Source organism: Brassica napus, chromosome A4 (assembly GCF_020379485.1).
Source record: "Brassica napus cultivar Da-Ae chromosome A4, Da-Ae, whole genome shotgun sequence".
Taxonomy (NCBI): domain Eukaryota; kingdom Viridiplantae; phylum Streptophyta; class Magnoliopsida; order Brassicales; family Brassicaceae; genus Brassica; species Brassica napus.
This window is the reverse complement of record NC_063437.1, coordinates 5853816-5874108: the sequence shown is the minus strand read 5'-3', so window position 1 is coordinate 5874108 and position 20293 is coordinate 5853816. Positions and strand designations below refer to the sequence as shown.

Genomic DNA, 20293 nt, shown 5'->3' with positions numbered 1-20293 from the left:
AAATGAGATTGAACACCTTGTACAAATGCAGCATCCTGTTTTCTTTCAGATAAGAACAGAAATTCTGGTTTATGTTTATGCCATATTTCTCGAAGGTAACTGATGGTCCAATGACTTCCAAGTCCTCTACAGTTCCAGCTTAATATATTCATATATTAATAAAATTGGATTGCTCTTTGGAGCCTGAATAAATCGGCTTAAAGATGCCAACGAAATACCTACTGCCCATATCCCTCTTCCATTTTGTTAACCCAAAATTCAAAAAATTAACCAGCTGAATACACCAAATTATTGAAATCTCCAAATAAAATAATACTCCCGATTCAATCACAGCAGAGCAAATAACTTTGTTTCCCAATTCCTTATAACCTCTATTTGGAATTTGAACTAAAAAAGCTAATATATGTTGTAAACATATCCATATTTTCACTACCATCCACTTTATAATGTAGCCTAGCCGTCCAGAGGTGTGAAACCTCTCGTAATCCATAAACACCTGAAACTTCATTAACCTTAAATAATTTTCAATACTACTCTCCACATTGTACCAGCCATTATTTTCCACAAGGCGCCTCATCATGCCACACTCATCCCAACGCCATAATCTTAAGAGCCACCACCACAACTGTCCAATTCTCTCGTGATCCTTATAACACGATCGAACCATCCAAATACCCACTTTACTATCCAGGGTCCCGACCTCTCGAATATCATCCCATGTGAACGTCCTTGGAGCGTGCCTGCAGTAGGGCCAAACACAAATATATATAATCATGTTACAACATGCTGGTTCCCAGTCAAGCCATCTCACTCCAACACAAGGTAACCGTAAATTAAGATTCCTAACAACACACTGAAACCCAACTCTTCCACCATAAGATCCATATATTCCAAAAGAGGCAAAGCTTATTATTAAGGATGCATTGATACACACTGATACGTAGTACCACATTTCCCACAACCAAATTAAAATCCATTGCTTAACCATAACCAGAAGCGAAACCAAGAAACATAAAAAAGAAAAAACCATTGCAATCTCATAAACCTTAACTATAACGAAAAAAAGAACACTGCTCATAGAGCTTATTTTAAAAATCCAAATGCCAACACCAAGAGTCAAGCCCCGCTTGCTGGAATCCCCCACTTTTGCATTAAATATAAATCAAAATTAAATATATTTTAGAGGAGGAGTATTTGAGCATTTTTAATTATGAGGAAGAGTATCTCCGCATATGATCCTTTTTTCATATCTAAACTAACATGGACTGAGAAAACACTTACCTCTACTTAGAAAATATGCTAATAAATATCCAAACTCAAAATATTTACATATGGCATATAAATTTGTCATAAAAACGACTCCTTATTATTTCATGCCACGAGCCATCAAAATTTGGTTGTTTGATGAGGCCCAGAAAATGCCTAGTCGATCTTGAACTAGTCTGATCCGAATATTGGTCTAGCCGGTTTGACCAGAATCATATTCTGGCATATTGTTGAGAGTAATGGTCAAAGAAATATCATCTCGAGGGGGCGAGTGAGAATATAAGCTCTCACATTAATAGTTTCAATGAGACATGAGTAGTATAAATGACTTGGGCTAATTCACTTACCGCTAGTTAATTTGGAAGTAATAAGCTCTAATTAACACTTCAACTGCTTTGGTAATCCTGTTGTTAGTTTTATGCATTTTTGACATCAGAAAGGTATTTATTACTCAAACAAGAAGTGGTATGAAAATCCAGACCAGAAAAGAACAACCGACAAAAACTAAAGTAATACAAAAAGCTCATGCAGTCTTGGCTAAAAAGTATGTTATTTGGTTATGCACTCTTGGTATGTGTGTGATGTTGAAAGCTTGGAATCTTTCTTGTAGGTATGATATATCATTGAAATGACATCTTTGCAGTTCGTTTCAGAGTGCTGACATGTCAGTGTTCAAGCATATCCTCCATAAACCAAATAAGTGCATCCAATTCTGAATGTAAAGGTTACAATTGTCTCTCTTGGTTTCTCAAACCTAGGAGTTGTTCATCTTCAGACACATCTACCATACCCAACCATATCCACTGTAATGTGAGTCTGAAGTTTACTATCCATCTACAAATATGCTGCAAGCATAAGGCTTGTGTGTTCTTTGTTTGGATTTGTGGATGGGCATCTTCAGAGTTCTGTGAGTTTGCATCAATCCATGCATGACATTCACTTTCAGTATGTATTACTAGCTCCAACAGATCGCTTGTGCATCCTCTGAACAATTTATCATTACGTACTTTCCAGAGATACCAAATTATCCATGGATAAAGCTTTTTATCTAATTACGTGTCTTCTATTTCATTCTTCCTCCACTCCCGCGCCGGTGGGAATGAGATTCAAACCCAGAATATATAATCCATGGATAAGGGTTTATATCTAAGTATCCATATACCATCTGCCATATCACATGACACATTTTTTGTGGAGCTTAATTTTCCAAGTAAAGGCTTGAAACTTTGTGATACTTTGATTTGATACCATTACTTCAGGTTCACGACTGAGAATATTCTTTGCAACCCAATATCCTTAGTTAACCGTATGTATTCCACTTTTTGTATAGCTCTAACTATACTTCTCATCTCTATTGGAATGGCTTACTGCCAAACTCCGAATGAAGGATAAATTATCTTGAGCAACCAAGTTTTCCAGTATTTCTACGTCCCACTCTTTTAGCGAACTATGGATAACTCCATTCATTGTTACGGATTGTTATATAATGATGAACCACTGGTGCATTAGTTTGTCACATTTCTTTCAAATAGAAATTGGGGTGTAATATCACCCCAAATTATTATATATATAGATCTCATATCTTATGATCACGAAACCTTTCAAAAATATATTTATTACAAACATAATTTAGAGAAATAAAAAATTGCTAGACACCAGAAATAGCCATGAATAAATAAATAGTTATTTGAGAAGTACGAATACTCATTTCCTCATTTCTTCTCGTTCATGCCAAGGCTATTCTTAACACCATCGAAAGCACCCTGAGCCATGTTCTTTACAGATTCACCGGTCTGCTCTCCAATTAATTGAAATATCATTTTAGTTGTAAAGTTATATTTTTGCTTCAATAATTATATAAATACACATAGTAATGTAATTATGCAGTATACCTGACCGAGAAAACCAGCGGTTTGTTCCTGGCCATGTTGAGCTGATTCTCGGGTAGAATGAGATGCATCTGCAGACTTGCTTTGTGTTGATTGTGTCAAATTGGCAGTCTTGTCACGTGCTGATAGCGCTACATCTGCGGTCTTGTCACATGCTGACTGTGCAGTCTGCTTGGCAGACTCAGTCCACTGCTCAGCCTTCTCCTGCATTATCCAACAAATGTTATGTACATCAAGTATATTTAGAATTTCTCAAAATAATTATTCGATATGGTTTGAAATTAATGAAAATGATTAAGATCATAAAAAGGACTTGAGCATGGCCTCTGGTTTGTCCAGCATTGAATGATTGTTGAGACATGATTGGTGATTCAAAGAAGAAAAAAGGATATGAAGTATATTAGAGAGTGAGTTCTATCAGTTTTGATTGAAAGATTGAGTTGATACGGACTATATTTATAGTACTTTTTAATTTTGATTTTTTTTTTGAAAATTAAGGATGTGTGGTGGATAAACATTTTTCTGTAACTTGATTGATATCAGTTTAGAGAACTTTGGGGGTAGCCATATGTGTTTTGTAACATCTTTTGACTCTTTCTTTCTTTTTTTCACATACATGAAAAGAAAAATCAGAATTTCCCGTTTTCCCAAAATAGAGAATAAACGTGGAAAATTAAAAAGACATTATAAAGTAAACAAATTTATTTTGGGATAAACGGGTTACGGTTTTACCATAAAAGTTGATGGTGAACACTAAAAGAAAGTAGTCTTCTTTTTTTTCCCGAAGTTGGAAGAGTTTTATGAATTTTTTTTTACTGCAAGTTAATAATTGTAGTTATCAAAGTTTCAAAAAAAAAGTTAATAATTGTAGTTGCTAGTATATATCGGTTCAAATCAAAATAACCAATTCTTCACAATACTTCTTTTAAATAAATATTAAGTTAAGATAAGCGATTGATTTATTTCGAAATAATAATTAAAAGTGGGTTCTGATCCGCGCAGTTACGTGGATTATTTTTATTTATAATTTCTGTTTTCAATTAAAATTTAATGATGTGATGATATTTTGAAAATTTTGATGTAAAATTTTGTTGTTATTCTTGAGTAAATTAGATTATTTACATGAATCATGAAACAATGCATAACTTATGTATAGGAAGAAGTGTTGGATGAATTTAAACCAAGTGTAGATGAAGCTTTCCACGGAAGATGGTGTGTTCGTGGCTGGGGAAGGAAGACGACACCTGCTGAGGAGTGAGTTTCGATCCAAGCTAGATAGCTTTGCTCTGATGAGTAATTGTATCCCTTTTATGAGGACATGAATAGGTTTAGAGATTCCTGAATGCAATATGGTGTTTTTCTCTCCTCAAAGAAAGTACGTAGATTATCGCTTGAAAGATAATGAGACAAATATGATAGAGTTTAGCTCTCGCAAACACCAGATAAACTCAATCTAGCTCTTGTATATCACAAATCTGAAGTATAAAGTACATATTACATTCTTGGATTTAACAATCAGATTTAATCCAGACGATACACTCCTCAAGTCTAAAGACTAAGCTAAATCCAAAAGATGATTAAAAATGAAGTAACAATCTGCTTTAATACTAAAGTCTGTAACAAACACTTTAAACCAATAAGAAAGCTTTAATCCACCAGCTCAGCTTTTTTATTATTTTTTTCTTGTTTCCACGGTCAACTATGTTGAAGAAGGAGTCTGCTTCCTCCTGATAAGTAGCTTATCAAAATAATCTTGAATTTTGAGTTTGTTGAAAAACGTCGCAACCAGATTTCACTGTCCGCGAGATGAGTAGGCGGAGATAGTGATATGTGGGTGAAGAAACTGGACCATACATCCCTGGAGTAGGTACACTCAAAGAAAAAGTGCTTATTTTTTTCAGATGAAGAACCACATAAGAGACAATCAGGGGCATTTATCTCCAATAACGGAGACCATCTTGGGTTGTAACTGGTCCCTCATGATTATCCATGTCATAAAAGCATGTTTAGGCACTATTTTCTTGAACTAAACTGAACTATGCAACGGAAACACAGTCGGAGGAGGATTAAATGACTTCCACGTCTTCTTAAAAGATAAATTTGAAGGGACTTCGTTGATGTCGTTTTTCCAAAAGAATACATTGGAGGCCTCATTTGAAGTTGGAGGTTGGTCAGAGCTTCTCTTAGGAGACGGTTCATTTTGCGTCTTCCACGAGGAAGAGACCAATGCGTATTTGAAGTATTTTGTGAGACAGTAGCCTAAATGGGGATACTAGTGACCATCGGCCCAATTGGTCCGGTAAGCTGAACAAGAGGGCATGTAGCCATCCAATTATCATGCTATAAAACGATTTGATTACCTGATTCAACTTGGCATTGAATTTGTGTTCTTGCCAAGGGTGTGACTGGTATTTATTGGAGTAAAATGGAAAAAATAAAAAGGTGAAATTGGAGGTAAGAGAAATGTCAAATCGAGAGTAAAACCAGCACAATTTTTTCTTTCATCATAAACCATAAGGGAAAAGAATGAGTTTTTTTACTCTATTTGTATAGTAACGAGCGTAAAAGAAATTAAAAACTTTTTCACCTGACTGGCGTAATAAAAGGTGAAACAAGAGAAATTTTTTTTCACTCATATTATCTCCCTAACTGTGACATCCAGTCACAATCCAAGTCTTGAAGCTTAACCAACTGTTTCCAAATCTAACTCCCTGAGCAGGTAAAATCTGATGTCCAAATAAACATTTTCTCCAATAATATTCTTCTTAATCCAGGCCACCCACAGAAAGCGCTTATGTGCAAATAGCATTCAATTTTAATTTCAACCCAGACACAATTTTGACATCTTTTTAAGTCTTTGGATACCTAGACCACCTGATGAAGTACAAGTGCAAACTGAATCCAAGGCCACTTTGGCCCCTCTAGCTGAGCCCGAATCTCCTCTCCCGAGAAAGACATTGCAAATTTGTTCTAACTCATCAATGCAAGCATTTGTTAAAGGGAAAACGGATGCCCGTAAGTTTATAATGCTATGGATAACTGAGTTTAACAACTGTAGCCTTCCCGCAAAGGATAGGTGACACAGTCAAACCTGGCATCCGCCTGCAAACCTTATCAAGGAGAGGCTGATAGTCAATAGGTCGAAGCTTATGAGGCAAGTCTCTTAGATTGTGAGAGAAGCTAAGTCTTTAAGTCGGACGCCAGCAGTCTAGAAATAACCTTGTAGACAGTGTTACATAAGGATATTGGGCGAAATTCAGTGAGACAGCACCTTGGACCTTGGGTATCAGAGATATGACTGTTGCATTGACCTGACGCGAAAGATTTCCAGTGTTGAAAAAGTACTGAACTGCATCAATGAGATCTTTTCCCACCAGATTCGGAGTCGACAAAAAAATCAGAGGTAAAACCATTTGGACACAGTGCCTTGTTGTGAGGGAGAGAGAATACAACCGCCTTAATTTCTTCATCTGAAGGAAAAGTAGAAAGAGATGAAACCTGAGCGGGATCTCATTTGAATGAATGAATTTATTTGATTTGATCCAACGTGAGGGGTGAGGGGACCAAGCTTTCGGTTCCCAGTAGGTTTTGATAATAGTTTAGTGCCATCTACTTCATGAGAAAGGAATTTGTTATTCGCTGATTCCGAGAGTCCAGCAAGAAATAAATGATGTTTCTTGACAGATTTGCCAAGATGAACCTACAGAAGAAGATTGTATTCGAGTTTCCTTCACTTAACCATCTGATATGTGATTTCTGGCGAAGAAAATACTCCTCAGCTGAAGAGAGGAAGAGCCGGCATACTTTTATTTTTATTTCCTCCTCAAATAGCTCAGGCGATGGAGTAGACATAACCCTAACTAGTACCGCTTGCAAAAAGGCTCCCTTGTTCTCCTCTGAATGTCACTAAAATGATTTATATTTAACACCTTCCATCATTCCTTTGCAGCTCGAAGAATTTGATATAATGAGAATAAGGGATCAGATGGGATAATTTCATGAAGCCAAGCCTCTGCCATCATCTCAATGTACTGCGGATGAAAGGCAAAGAAGGATTAATAAAATAACCAAGACTTCCTTCTTTGAACAACTGATGCCAAGGAGATTAGACATGGATAGTGATCAGAGCTTCCAAGTGCATCGAAGTATGCATTTTTTTTTGGTAATCTATTTAGACATAATTAATTTATCAGGAATTTATATACCAAGCTTTCGGGCTTTGGGAGATGTAGGGCTCCTGTTTGTCCAAGTAAACTGACAGTCTCTGCTTGCTAAATCAAAAATTCTGGAGGTATCGAGGCAATCTTGTAGATCCAAAAGGCCTTCAATCGAGATGGGAGAAGGAGACAAGGAGTAGGCTTCAGACATAGATAAAATCTGATTAAAATCCCCTAAGAATATCCATGGGGAAGATTGAAATAAAGAAGATGTGAGATCCCACAACTCCCTTCTCTCAGTCAACAAATTTCTTGCATAAACAAAACCCATTGTAATAGAGGTGTTGGTTACCAGAAATAATACACCACATACCATAATCTGATCTGTCTTAACATAAGTTTGATTATATATTTGTATTGGTAGACAATTAGCAAGCATTATGCTTCTAATTAACCAATACCATTTTTTAAAAAACTTTTAGAAAAACATTTACAAGATGTTAATTTGCATATACTATATATACATATAAATTAAAAGAAATAATTATTTATAATTTATTTATTTAATAATATGAAAATTATGTTTATATCCAAAAATTAACTTTATACTTTTAAAAATAAAATTTATAATGAAAATATATATTTTTAAAGGTAATAAAATTTCACACTGAAAATATAATATAATTTATATGATTATATATGATTCATTATTTTAAGAAGAAAAATATATAATAATTATATATATATATATATATTATATAAGTATATCTATATTATTTAGGAAAATAAATCGTATACTATATATTATTGTTTATGATAATTTAATATATAAATAATTTATTAGTCTACCAACAACCTTATTAAATATTTAAATAAGAACATACACTTTTTTCATACCACTTTTTATAACATATTTCGATTGTTTTATCATCAGCTTTACCGATCAAAGCTTTAGAAGGTGAGCTTTGCCCATGTATATATTCTTTTACTTGAGAATTATTTAAAGTGTATAATTTAAGCACAAATATTATTAAGATATTCTTATCCTTTTTAAGATTTTGGTTGAACTAATATCGTTAGCTTACTAATATAAAACTCACCTTTAGCTCATAAGTATATTCTCTGTTTTTAGATTATTTAAGAATTATACTAGAAAATATATAAGAATTTGTATAGTCGTTAGAATATATTAGAATAATATATAGTACATAAGATTTTGTTGGAAGTAATTTTTCATTTACTTACAAAAAATATATAAAATGTATATAAAATGTTAAAAAAATAAACCCCTGATTAATCTTTGATTGTTTGTTAACTCACTAGATACATCTCTTCTGTCCGATTCACACCTATCGCAATTCCGAACATGGCTAATATATATATATATATATATATGTGTAAATGTATGTGTGACGAAAAAGTGTTGCTTTTTTGTCAAATAGTGGTAAAACAACGAACAAAAAACTACTATGCAGAATAATGTCAATTACAATTTTACTAATAAAATATTTATGGTATATGTATAGTGCATTAATTCTATAATTATAATTTTATAATTAACAAGTCTCTATATCTTCTTATAATTTGATTTAATAAAAAAAATTAAAAAAATAAATAAATCACAAATCATAATCTAGTTCATAATTAATTGTCACTAGAGTTGTCTCGTTTGTTCGGCGCGGATGTTTGTTTTACCTTTTATATTGATCAAATTTGTTTTATATGATTATTATTATATATTTTTAGCATTTACAAAATATTAATATTTGTTTAATGTGACATTTTGAACATAATAATTATATAGCTTATATGCAATTATTTTATTTACTGATTTGAACCATTATTTACTAATTATTACATATATTTATGTTATTGAATTTTGATATTGGTTATATAAATAAGCGTAAAATAACACATATAAAAATCATTTCACTATTTACATGTGGCATTTACATTTTTAGTTATATGTAATAAATAATAACGAATATCCTAAAATAAATAAACCCTTTTTCAAAAAAAAAATCCTATAATAACTTCAAACACCATTTTCTTCCAATAGGGTTTTATATTTAGGGGGTTGCGTTTGAAGAAGGTTTAGAGTTTAGAATATTGTTGTTATTTTATCATTTAATAAATACTAATATGGACAAATCTCCAAAATATCAGTTTTCTAAGTTTATGTCACAAAAATAGTCCTCAAAAACTAAAATGACCGAAATAGCATTTTATCTTTTTGAAAAATTTAATTTTTTTTTATTTTTTAAATTTTGAAATCTTATTCCCAAAACCCCACTTCCCAACTCTAAACTCTAAACCCTAAATTCTAAACCCCACCCCTTAACTCTAAACTCTAATGTCTAAATTAATTTACCATTGGGGTATAAGTGTATATTTATCAATTTTGATAAACCATTAAGTGCTATTTTGATCATTTTTATTCTTAGAGGTTATATTTGTGATAAAAACTTTTTTAGTGCTATCCTAGTCATTTTCTCTACTAATATTCATGACACTAATATTAAAAAATTTATTATTACTTTGTAAATAGAGAAAAAGACTAGGATAGCACCAAACCAAGTTTTTGTTCCCAAAGTAGCACTCAAGGCTCAAAGTCACAAAAATAGGTTTCATTAAAGAGGTAAATATACACTTATACCTTTTGGGTTAATTAATCCAAACCTTAGGGTTTAGAGTTAAATGGAAGAGTTTTGGAATTAGGATTTAAAATTTTATAAAAAATAAATACTAAAATAAAAAAAATAAAAATTTTAAAAACAGTTTCAAAAAGTATTTTTAAATTATAAAAAGAAAATTTGAAAAAAAAATAAAAAAAAAATTCAAAAAAAAAATTATAAAAATTTCGAATCTGAAAACATATAATCTGAAACTATAAAAAAAATTTCTTTTTTTCATTTTTATTTTATTTTATTTATTTTTATTTATTTTTGTTTGTTTATTTAATTTTAAACCAAGAGTATTAAGGATATTTTACCCTTTAATGAATGTCATTTTTGTGACTTTCTCTTTCTAGTGCCATTTTTGAGACATAAACTTTAAAATGTGCTATTATTGACAATTGCCCTTGTAAATATAATAAAACTGCGATTATGAATTAAAAAGCAAAAGAAATTTGAACTATGTATAAAATAAGTTAAAAAATTAGTAAATAAAAATCAACAAATTTGACATGGCTTCAGTTTGAATTCAGGAAATGTATAATCAAAATCCTAATTTTTCCAAGTTCCAGTACAGGAAAAAAAAAAGTAAAATAAATGCGATTTTTATTATTAAAACGGGCCAAAATTGCAGAGGAGGCGAATAACCTTTTTGCCGTTATATATAGATTTCTTCACTGGACTCTCTCTCTCCTAAACCCAAAGCTTTCCTCGGAATCTCCGAATGACGAAGAAGAAGCTCACCCCTTTGGAAGATCCACCGACGGCATCTTCAAGCGACGACGATCAAGTCGAGGCCTTGTCCGGAGACGATAAAAAGAACAGATCTCCGACGATTCTTCGCCTGACGATCTCATGAATCCAGTCGCCATCCCGTCCGCGAAGAGATCCAAATCTGAGAAGCCGATCGCCGTCACCAAACCCAAGGCGGTGAAGAAGCGGCCGATCGAAACGACCTCCGTCAGTGCGAAACGGGCCAGAACTGCAGAGGAGGCGAAGAAACCGTCGTCGTTTCAGAGGCTGTGGAGCGAGGAAGATGAGGTCTCTTTGCTTCAAGGTATGATCGATTTCAAAGCTGATTCGGGGAAGAGTCCGTACGAAGACATGGATAGGTTTTACGAACTCGCCAGCAAGTCGATTAGCTTCGAGGCTAGTAAGATCCAGTTCGTGGATAAGATTAGGTCTTTGAAGAGGAAGTATATGGGGAAAGCCAAGCACGGTGCTGAGTCCTTGACTAAAGCTCATGATATTGACTGTTTGAAATTGGCCACGTGTATTTGGGGATTGGCTCTCGATTCTAATTCTAGTGCGAAGAAGAAGAAGTTGTGGCTCCTGAATCTGCTAATGGTGACAAAGTAGAAGAAGATGGGGAGGTCTTGGTTAGTGGTGACAATGGAGGAGAAGATAGGGAGGTGTTGGCTGGTGGTGACAAGGATAAGGAAGTGTTGATTAATGGAGGAGGAGCTTCCAAGTCTCATGGTGTGAGAGCAGACGACTGGTTTGAAGACTCGTTTCTTGTAGGGTCTATTGCAGGTTTAGGTGTGAGTGAACAGTTTGTGAAACAGAAATGGAGCATGGTGACAGTGGAGACGAAGAAAAGGATGGCAGAGAAGTGGAAGTTACTGCAGGCCAAAGAAATGGAACTGGTGCTGCACAAGACTGACTTTATGCGTGAGATAGGCTCTGTGATTGCTGAAGCATCTTAAGAAGAAGAAGCTATTAGGTATATAATGGTTTATCGGTTAGAACAGAAACGGAGCAGGGTTGCTATGTCTCTTTTGTTGTGTAATTTAGGACTTCCCTTGTCTTCCTACTTAAGTTTCTGGTTTGCTAGTTGATCTTGTGAACTCGTTTTTTGGATTGTTGCTTGCTTATGTACACGTAAGCCAACATTAAGATCTCGAGGTCTGTCTTAAACAGATTTTACAGGCCTTTGATTCTCTTAAAAAAAAACTTTAGCCAGGTGATATCATCGTCTCTGTGTCTCCATTAAGAGTCTCTCAAAGACTTCATCCATGAGTATGTTGCCGTTATCCTGTATTCTTCATAGTCTGGAGGACTACGAGCTCTCTCAGTATTTCTCTATTCATGATCTCGTATGCAAAGAAGAAACAAACACACTGAAAAAACATTCAAGAAACAGCAAAACAAAACATATACATACATAGCTTGCATGTTATTAACATGTGCTATTTAAGGAGGTTAAAGTTAAACCAAGGGATTGATCTGAGAGAGAGATTATAAGAGTTCCGGGTTAGATCCGATAAAGATTGGGTAGGGTCGTACAATTTCTCCATGGAGACTCCTAATTCTTATGGCAGCTGGTAGGAGCTCCCTATGGATATCTTGAGATTTCTTTAGTCTTAAGCGAGTAGAAGAGAAGAAGAGGATCAATCTTCCACCTCTAGAGTCAATTAAGGTTTCTTGTATCTTCTAAGAAGCAAAGACGAGCAAACAACACTCACCGAAGAGAAGAAGAGGATAAATCTTCCACTTCTAGAGTCAATTAAGTCTGACATTTTTAGTCTTAAGCGAGTAGGAGAGAAGGACTTCAACGAGAGAGTAGTTGGTGGTTTCCCAGAGAAAGGGTTTAGCCAAAGGGTGAAAGATCTGAGAGGGCTTTTGTGGATGGACGAAAGGAATGAAGAATACACTGTTGCTTGATTTTTTGACAAGGGTGCTGAATACATAGCATTTTGCAAGAACGGGGAAGATTGTTACCGTACCATTCCAACACGGATTGGTGTTCACTTTACCTCTCAAGGCATATCTGATATGGTACTCCGGGTGACTTTCTTTACGTCTACACCACTCGTCGATACGTTCGACTTCTGGATTTGTCTGGGCATGAAGGTTTCATGCAAATGACCAAGAGGAGTTTTATATTACCATTTCACCCAGCTTTTCCTCCGAGTTCTGAGGAAATCACATATGCAAGTAGGTTAAAGGTTAGCTATAACATTGCTGTAACAAGATCCGGAGAAGTGTTGTTGGTTAAGAGCATGGTTTTTTAAGGCAACCACCTCTGAAATGATGATGCTCCACCTCTACAAGACAGATCCTAATCCAGATTCGGAAGATATTCTCCACCATGAGATGAGAACCTTTCTTTTGAGGTACATTCTCTAGGTGATGAGGCCCTCCTCCTCGACTCTGGTATCACTGTGCCTGCTGACCCTACCCTTGGCATCGAACCAAACTCCATCTACTTCACCCGTCATGGCCGGGTCCGTAACTTTGTCCAGGAACCTTCATGCCCGGACATCTGTGTTTTCAATCTGACAACAAAGAAATTCACACGCTTCCCCATCCTCTCCTACTTCAATACCAAGGATGCTCTATGGTTTCTCCCTTGTTAATTTGCTTCTCTGGAATTTCCAGGTGTTGTTATGTTTATTCCTTCTCTGATCTACCTTGCAGCAATGATGACCCTCCAACGCTTCCCATGGTTTCTCACTGGCTCTTGATTTGTTTCTTTCTTTTCATTTTGGTGTCCTTGAGAGACTTCCTGGTTTAATTGGAGGTCATTACAGCACCAAATTAGTTAGTTGTTAACTTGTAATAATTCATATAAAATCGGATTGGTGAAGTTGTCTTCAGAGAATTTCATGCCTTTTGAGTTATTGATTATAGTCCGGTTTATACCTATCTGAACTATAGTCCAGATTATAGTTTCCTCTTGTTGTCAAAAATAAATAAATAATAACTGTAGTTTGCCTTTGGATCATATAGGCTCATTGCTTTTCATGCCATTAAGCTAATCAACAATTATATATCTAAAACCTAAACCACCCAAATCTGATTCACTTGTCTAACATTAATTATAAAATAACCATTTGATGGACTAAAACAAGAAACCATAAGAGAGTCTCTAGCTATAAATTAACTTCTCCATTTCAACTACTTCACAAGCCTCGAAATGTAACAACTTCACAATCACTTTTCTCCTTATTTATAAACCTGCATTCAAATCTCAAATAACACAAATCTGTACTGCAAAACAAAAGAAAGAGTTATCCAAAAAAAGAAAAGCATTCTCCAAAATGACCAAACGTTCACCATTCTCACTTTTAACATCAATCGTTCTCATAGTTGCTCTTTTTACTGCAACAACTGCACTCGATCCTTCCCCTGAAGACCCGATATTCGAATTGTACATGCATGATATACTTGGTGGAAGCAGTCCAACGGCAAGACCCATTACTGGTTTGCTTGGAAACATTTACAACGGCCAAGTACCATTTGCTAAGCAAATCGGTTTCGTTCCACCGGAGAACGGTGTAGCTATACCAAATGCAAACGGTGCAATGCCGACGGTTAATGGTATCAACGGCATTCCTCTAGGCACCGGTTTATCCGGTACAGCGTTTTCAGGTCAGAATCTAAATGGGATTCAGACACAACTGGGACCTGATGGTCTGAGTCTTGGCTTTGGAACGATCACTGTGATTGACGACATAATCACATCCGGTCCTGACTTGGGTTCTCAGCCACTTGGTAAAGCGCAGGGGGTTTATGTTGCAAGCTCAGCAGATGGAAGCACACAGATGATGGCTTTCACTGCTATGCTTGAAGGTGGAGAGTACAATGATAATCTCAACTTCTATGGAATCTATAGGATCGGAAGCGCCATGTCCCATCTGTCTGTGACTGGAGGAACCGGAAGGTTTAAGAACGCTTGCGGGTTCGCAGAGGTTAGGCCCTTGATTCCTTCGGGGCAACACTTTGTTGATGGAGCAGAGATGCTGCTGAGGATCATTGTCCATCTTAAATACTGAAACTTATGTTCAAAACTTGCAACTGAATGTTTATTAAATGTGTGATTCAATTTGTGAAATGAGAATATTTTCTTCTTGTGATGGACACAACTCAAAACAAGACTTGAATTTTATATGATTTGATACAGCATACATCCTAATATGAACTATTTATAGGAGCTAGAAACCAAAAGTACAATCAGATGGTCTGTATTTATTGCAGACATGCTTTGGTCAGAGAAAGAACTAAGCATAAGAATACTGTAAGGCCTCTGATGTGCCCAACCAAACATTGGTCGCTTAGCCGCTACTTCTCCTATAGGGTCTTAACTCACAGGTTTACTCAAAACATTCCCAAGAAAGTGGCTGCAGCAAAAACAAAGAGAAATAGTATAAACGTTTGTGTGACTGGATCTTGTATAAACGTTTTCTCATACCAGTGTCTCACAGAAATACTTGGCAAGGAACACGCCGCACGTGATTGCATGTTGCCACTAATTAGTGTCCAGCAAGAGATCCGCTCGCAACTCCCCATGGAGACTGCGACAGAGATTTGAAAACAAGGAGATGGATCAGGGTTTAAAGTTTAATAAGCTAAAGCTTGTGGTATATTATTGTTAGTATAAAATAAATGCACATCATTTTTCCTCGCAATAACTATATTTAACTTATGATTGAAAATTTTAAACCGGCATTTCTAAGTATGTAGTTTTTAATTTTAAACATGATAACGTTTAACATTTTGGGCTAAACAGTTTTCCTATTTCTTTTATAGATAAAGAGATTACAGAAATAGATCATCCGATGAACACTAAAACCACTTTCCGTCTGATTACCCATTTAACAAAAATGTTGAGCCCATACAATGAATACAGAAATCGGAAACCTATATAAACCACAAAACGGAGACCACCAATAGTACTATTGAGACAGTACTCGTGTTTATATAAGCTCCAGATTCATCAGTGTTTGTGATTCCCGGCGGAATTAGACCATTGCCACCTATCCCAAACGGTGATGCCGTGGTGCCAGACGGTGGCCTCAGTGACGTCACTGGAATGTTTCCGGCGGTTGCTGTCGGCGTTCCACCTACCGTTGTGGTCGAAGCTGACCCTCCAGCGTTACTGTCATAGCAATGCAATTAAGGAAAATCATTTCGCTGAATGAATAGCTTAGTTATGAAACGAATGTAATTTTATATATTTTAAGAATACTACATTTTATATCTTTTTCCCCAGAACTAAACCAAAATCTTTTTAAAAAAATCAAAAAAGATAAGAAATTTAAAGTTATGAATTAAGAACTATCGAAAATGTAAAGAAACCGAATAAACTTGTTCTTCAAGAAACCTCTAAAGTGCAACTAAAGGTCTATTTTAAGAGGACTTATGCTTTTTCTTTTCTTTTTCAAGAATTCTAACTGTTCGGTGTTTTATTTCCATACTTGTGTACTATTCTGACCAGAAAAAAGTGAAAGAAGAACTAACAGAATATTAACAGAGATACAGACACTAAAGATGAATGGGACCCTTATACTGACAAGGATCTATACCGTTGAATGATTTTCCCAATTCGCAGCGAAGGTCATTTAACGGTCCAGAACATATATACAGCTAAAGACATGCAAATAGTACGACACATGAAATAGATTCACATATTATCGGTCAAATCAATGAAAAAATCGTGCAGTAGAGTATTTTTTAAAAAAACTAGGGGACGAGAAAATGTTTTTCTTTTGCTTATACTGATGGTAATAATTTTATGTTAGTTAATCTCATGGTCGCATAGCAGCGAATATTTAATGAAATTATATTCAAATCAGTCTAAACACATATTTCAAACAGAAAACTGTAAACATTGAGACATAAAAACTTATCGGTTTAAAAATGCGTATAAACCTTAATTTAACTGGGGTACAGATGTAATATGCAGCAAAATGAAGACATCGCATAAAATTACCTCAAAGAATTTGGGTACACGCATGATCCATAACCTGCACAAGAATAAACCAAGTTAAAACCCAAAACAATAATTTGCAAACTAACTAAACCAAGCCAAAAAGGTATAAAGCATAAGTGATACAAATTATGAAACAAAAATAACAAACTGAGATGAATTAGGTACATGAGAACATACTTGGATCAGTTTTGGCGATGGTGGAGGTGCCGGCAAAGTTGCAAGAACCAGGAGCCATGGCTCTACGCTGAAAATAGCTGTTGAAAGCGTAAGATGCGTGAGCCTGAATGGTGTTTGGGAGGAAACATAGACCAGTGGGCTGGATTGGAGCACAGTCCGCTCCAGCGGCACATGCGTAGTCTAGAGCCGCCTGAAGCGCCTGGCTCGTAACATCAAACCGAGCAACGCACCACATCGCGGTGGAGGAGGGGAGGAGGAGAAAGAGGATGATGGAGAGAGATTGGAGATAGAGAGCCATTGGAATGCAAGCGGTAAGAGAGAGGAGTGAGAGTGAAGAGTTTGAGTGTGGAGCCTTACCACTCTCTTTTGCTTTTGCTTTGTTATTTCTTTACTTTTATATTCTTTTTTGTGTTTCTGTTTCCTGAGGTTGAAATTGAGCTTTCCGAGTTTTTATTTATATATTTATATAAAGCTTAGATAAAAGATATATTGACAAGTTGCTACCCGAAATTATGAAACCAATCAATAAGAACTTAAAATTAAAGTGTGCAAGAAAGTGGAACTGCAAATTTATAAGAAGATGGATTATTGCATTTTGTTGTCTTTGATGATAATTCAGTTCCATAACTAGATGGATTGCTTCCTATCGTCTGAGACAATACGAGATAAAAGAAAAGGGCAATTATCAATAATAGCACTTTTTGTCTCAAAAATAGCACTAGATGGAGAAAATCACAAAAATGGCATTCGTTAAAGGATCAAATATCCCTAATACCCTTGATTTAAAATTAAATAAACAAACAAAAATAAATAAAATAAAAATAAAATAAAAATAAAAAAAGAAAAAAAGAGAATTTTTTTTAGTTTCAGATTATATGTTTTCAGATTCGAAATTTTTTATAATTTTTTTTTTGAATTCTTTTTTTTCAATTTTTTTTATTTTTTTTCAAATTTTCTTTTTATAATTCAAAAATACTTTTTGAAACTGTTTTTAAAATTTTTATTTTTAAAATTTTTAGTATTTTTTTTAATAAAATTTTAAACCCTAATTCCAAAACCCCACCCTTTAACTCTAAACCCTAAGGTTTTGATTAATTAACCCAAAAAATATAAGTGTATATTTACCTCTTTAATAAAACCTATTTTTGTGACTTTGAGCCTTGAGTGCTAGTTTGAGAACAAAAACTTGGTTTGGTGCTATCCTAGTCTTTTTCTCTAAAGAAAATGCTATACTCATCATGTGTAAACTTCTTTTGTTTGTTGATTTGTTGGATTTTGTTAAAGGAAAGTGGGTCACCCAAATGGTATGAGTATATTATAAATTTATAATACCGATTTTTGTATCATACTACTCATATCCCCTATATATTAAAAAGAAGTCACTTTAGTAAGTTCTGGTGACGTGTCACTCATAGGTGAAGTTTCAAAAAAATTATTATAATTTGATTGGTCAATTGTTTTTAATTTTTATTTATTTAAATTAGATCTAAAAATTTAAGGTAAGTCTAAAAACATTTAACATCACTTGCCATATAATCTAAAGAATATTACAAATAACAATTTATGGCAACTAATTCTTGACATTATAAAAAGATTAATAATGTTATATTTATTACTTTTAATATTTATAAACTATAAAATATAATGAACGAATTTTTAAATAAGATAATTATAATAGTTTTATACTCTACTTGATGAATTGTATTCGAATATAATTATATAATAACTATTTTAAATATTACAAAATCCAACATGTTTATTAATATGATTTTTAAATTATTTATCGTTGTTTACAGAAGAAATTTATCAGAATTTTAAAATTATTTATATAGTGTTATAAATTATTTATAAAAATATAAATCTTACTATATATTGATTGAGAAGTCACATAAGTTATTTTTTATTACGTGTTGATCATAAATGAACTCTTCAAATTGTTATAATTTGATTGACCGATGATTTTTAATTTTATTTATTATAATTATATTTAAATGGAAAAGATAATTCAATTACCAATTTCCAAATAATCTACATAATATTAGAAATAATTATTTATGGTAACTAATTGTGGAAACTATGAAATAGTAATAATGCAATCATTTTTTTTAATATATTTATAAAGTACATAAAATAATAAACAAAAGTGTTTATTTGAATTGATATAATGATTTTATATTTGTATATAAATAATTATATTTGTATATAAATTATTATAATAACTATTAATGTCTAATAATTCAATGCATGCTTTATAAATCATTTATAAAATTATAAATACATTTATAAAAATCAGACGTTTTAAATTATTATAAGAGGTTCTAAGTCATTTATAGAAGCTTATACATTAATTTATAAAATGTATTTTAAAAATTTATCCTCCATTTACAATATTTTGAATTGTTTTCATTTTTAATAGTAAAATTCCTCAACTATGTTTACTTAATGTATAAACCCCTAAACTAAATATTTACTGGTAGTAATAGTAATTATGACCTGTTAGAGTTTAATTCATTAAATAAAGTTAGTTTAAGGGGTTTTTCGTTAAATACTTAGTTTAAGAATTTTTACTCAAAACAAACTTAGTTAAGGGGTTTTAACGTTAAAAGTCCTTATTCTTTCCTTATTATCTATTATTTAAATCCTTAAAGTGGGATTTGTTTTATCAAAAACCAGTTGCAATCAACTGACGAGATATCTTCTTTCCTAATATCATGCATTTAATATTTAAATATATATGTAGCAAGATTTGAGTTACCAAAATTATGTATATATTATAACCAGAATTTCTATAAAAATTTATTAGAAGATATTCTATCTCATAGCTGAATTAAAATTTATTAGAGGATATTCTATCTCATAGCTTCTCTTGAAAACTATGTCATTTAGAAACTTAAACTAATTTGCTATATAAATATCACGCCACCCATGTTTGTTTCACGCATCTATCTTTTAAGTTTTCATATGTTTTTAATCGTTCTAATTTAAATTCTACTTTTGTGATCTTGCGCAGGTGTATGATAATCAATAAGTAACTCATAGACGGGAACACCATTACTGGTAATTTTATGGGAGATTCTTTTTCTCCGTTTATTTTTGTTCTCTTCTTCTCTATATTGTATATCTATCTATATTTTTGCATCATTAACTTTCAGGTTTAGGTAATCCAAGTTATGATATAGATAAGAACATGTGATAATCAATCCTAGAAATCTAATGCAATTATAAGATCTCCAGCTCTCACTGTGAGACTACAAGTTTGAATATGTACAATATTTTCATATGCGATACGGAACGATTATCGATATGTAAGGTGTCGATCAATACGCTTCCAAACAGGCGTTAGTGTTCAGATCGATAAGTTCACTAAGTTGATTAAACAAGTGTGTCACTGTGCCTAATAACCTAGCTTAACAG

General features: G+C 33.5%; 4 protein-coding genes across 4 annotated transcripts; 2 read left to right on the top strand and 2 right to left on the bottom strand.

Moving 5' to 3' along the window:
• Nucleotides 1–2795: 2795 nt before the first annotated feature.
• Nucleotides 2796–3603, bottom strand: LOC106386468 (late embryogenesis abundant protein 7-like). Its single transcript, XM_013826314.3, has 3 exons — nt 3469–3603; nt 3159–3359; nt 2796–3059 (listed from the first exon to the last, which is right to left on the bottom strand). Exons 1-3 carry the CDS (start codon nt 3514–3516, stop codon nt 2979–2981), a joined length of 330 nt encoding a protein of 109 aa, XP_013681768.1. The 5' UTR covers nt 3517–3603; the 3' UTR covers nt 2796–2978.
• Nucleotides 3604–10696: 7093 nt separating this feature from the next.
• LOC106384040 (probable transcription factor At1g44810) lies at nt 10697–11954 on the top strand. The gene is given in 3 exon segments (XM_013824062.3): nt 10697–10799; nt 10802–11293; nt 11296–11954. Coding segments are annotated over 3 exon segments (978 nt in total). The 5' UTR covers nt 10697–10711; the 3' UTR covers nt 11694–11954.
• Nucleotides 11955–12149: 195 nt separating this feature from the next.
• On the top strand, nt 12150–14878 carry LOC125608265 (dirigent protein 18). Its single transcript, XM_048778345.1, has one exon. The coding sequence runs from the start codon at nt 14031–14033 to the stop codon at nt 14763–14765; it is 735 nt and encodes a 244-aa protein (XP_048634302.1). The 5' UTR covers nt 12150–14030; the 3' UTR covers nt 14766–14878.
• Nucleotides 14879–15549: 671 nt separating this feature from the next.
• Nucleotides 15550–17607, bottom strand: LOC125608266 (PLASMODESMATA CALLOSE-BINDING PROTEIN 1-like). Its single transcript, XM_048778346.1, has 3 exons — nt 16880–17607; nt 16703–16736; nt 15550–15868 (listed from the first exon to the last, which is right to left on the bottom strand). Exons 1-3 carry the CDS (start codon nt 17175–17177, stop codon nt 15631–15633), a joined length of 570 nt encoding a protein of 189 aa, XP_048634303.1. The 5' UTR covers nt 17178–17607; the 3' UTR covers nt 15550–15630.
• Between the last annotated feature and the right edge of the window lie 2686 nt (nt 17608–20293).

What these genes read in the sequence shown, in the direction of transcription:
- LOC125608265 (XM_048778345.1), top strand. Translation starts at nt 14,031, where the DNA reads ATGACCAAACGTTCACCATTCTCACTTTTAACATCAATCGTTCTCATA.
- LOC125608266 (XM_048778346.1), bottom strand. Translation starts at nt 17,177, where the DNA reads ATGGCTCTCTATCTCCAATCTCTCTCCATCATCCTCTTTCTCCTCCTC. An exon ending in CATCGCCAAAACTGATCCAA is followed by an intron (nt 16,737 to 16,879) that starts GTATGTTCTCAT and finishes ATTCTTGTGCAG; the next exon opens with GTTATGGATCATGCGTGTAC. An exon ending in GTGTACCCAAATTCTTTGAG is followed by an intron (nt 15,869 to 16,702) that starts GTAATTTTATGC and finishes TTGCTATGACAG; the next exon opens with TAACGCTGGAGGGTCAGCTT.
- LOC106386468 (XM_013826314.3), bottom strand. Translation starts at nt 3,516, where the DNA reads ATGTCTCAACAATCATTCAATGCTGGACAAACCAGAGGCCATGCTCAA. An exon ending in AAACCAGAGGCCATGCTCAA is followed by an intron (nt 3,360 to 3,468) that starts GTCCTTTTTATG and finishes TGGATAATGCAG; the next exon opens with GAGAAGGCTGAGCAGTGGAC. An exon ending in CCGCTGGTTTTCTCGGTCAG is followed by an intron (nt 3,060 to 3,158) that starts GTATACTGCATA and finishes ATTGGAGAGCAG; the next exon opens with ACCGGTGAATCTGTAAAGAA.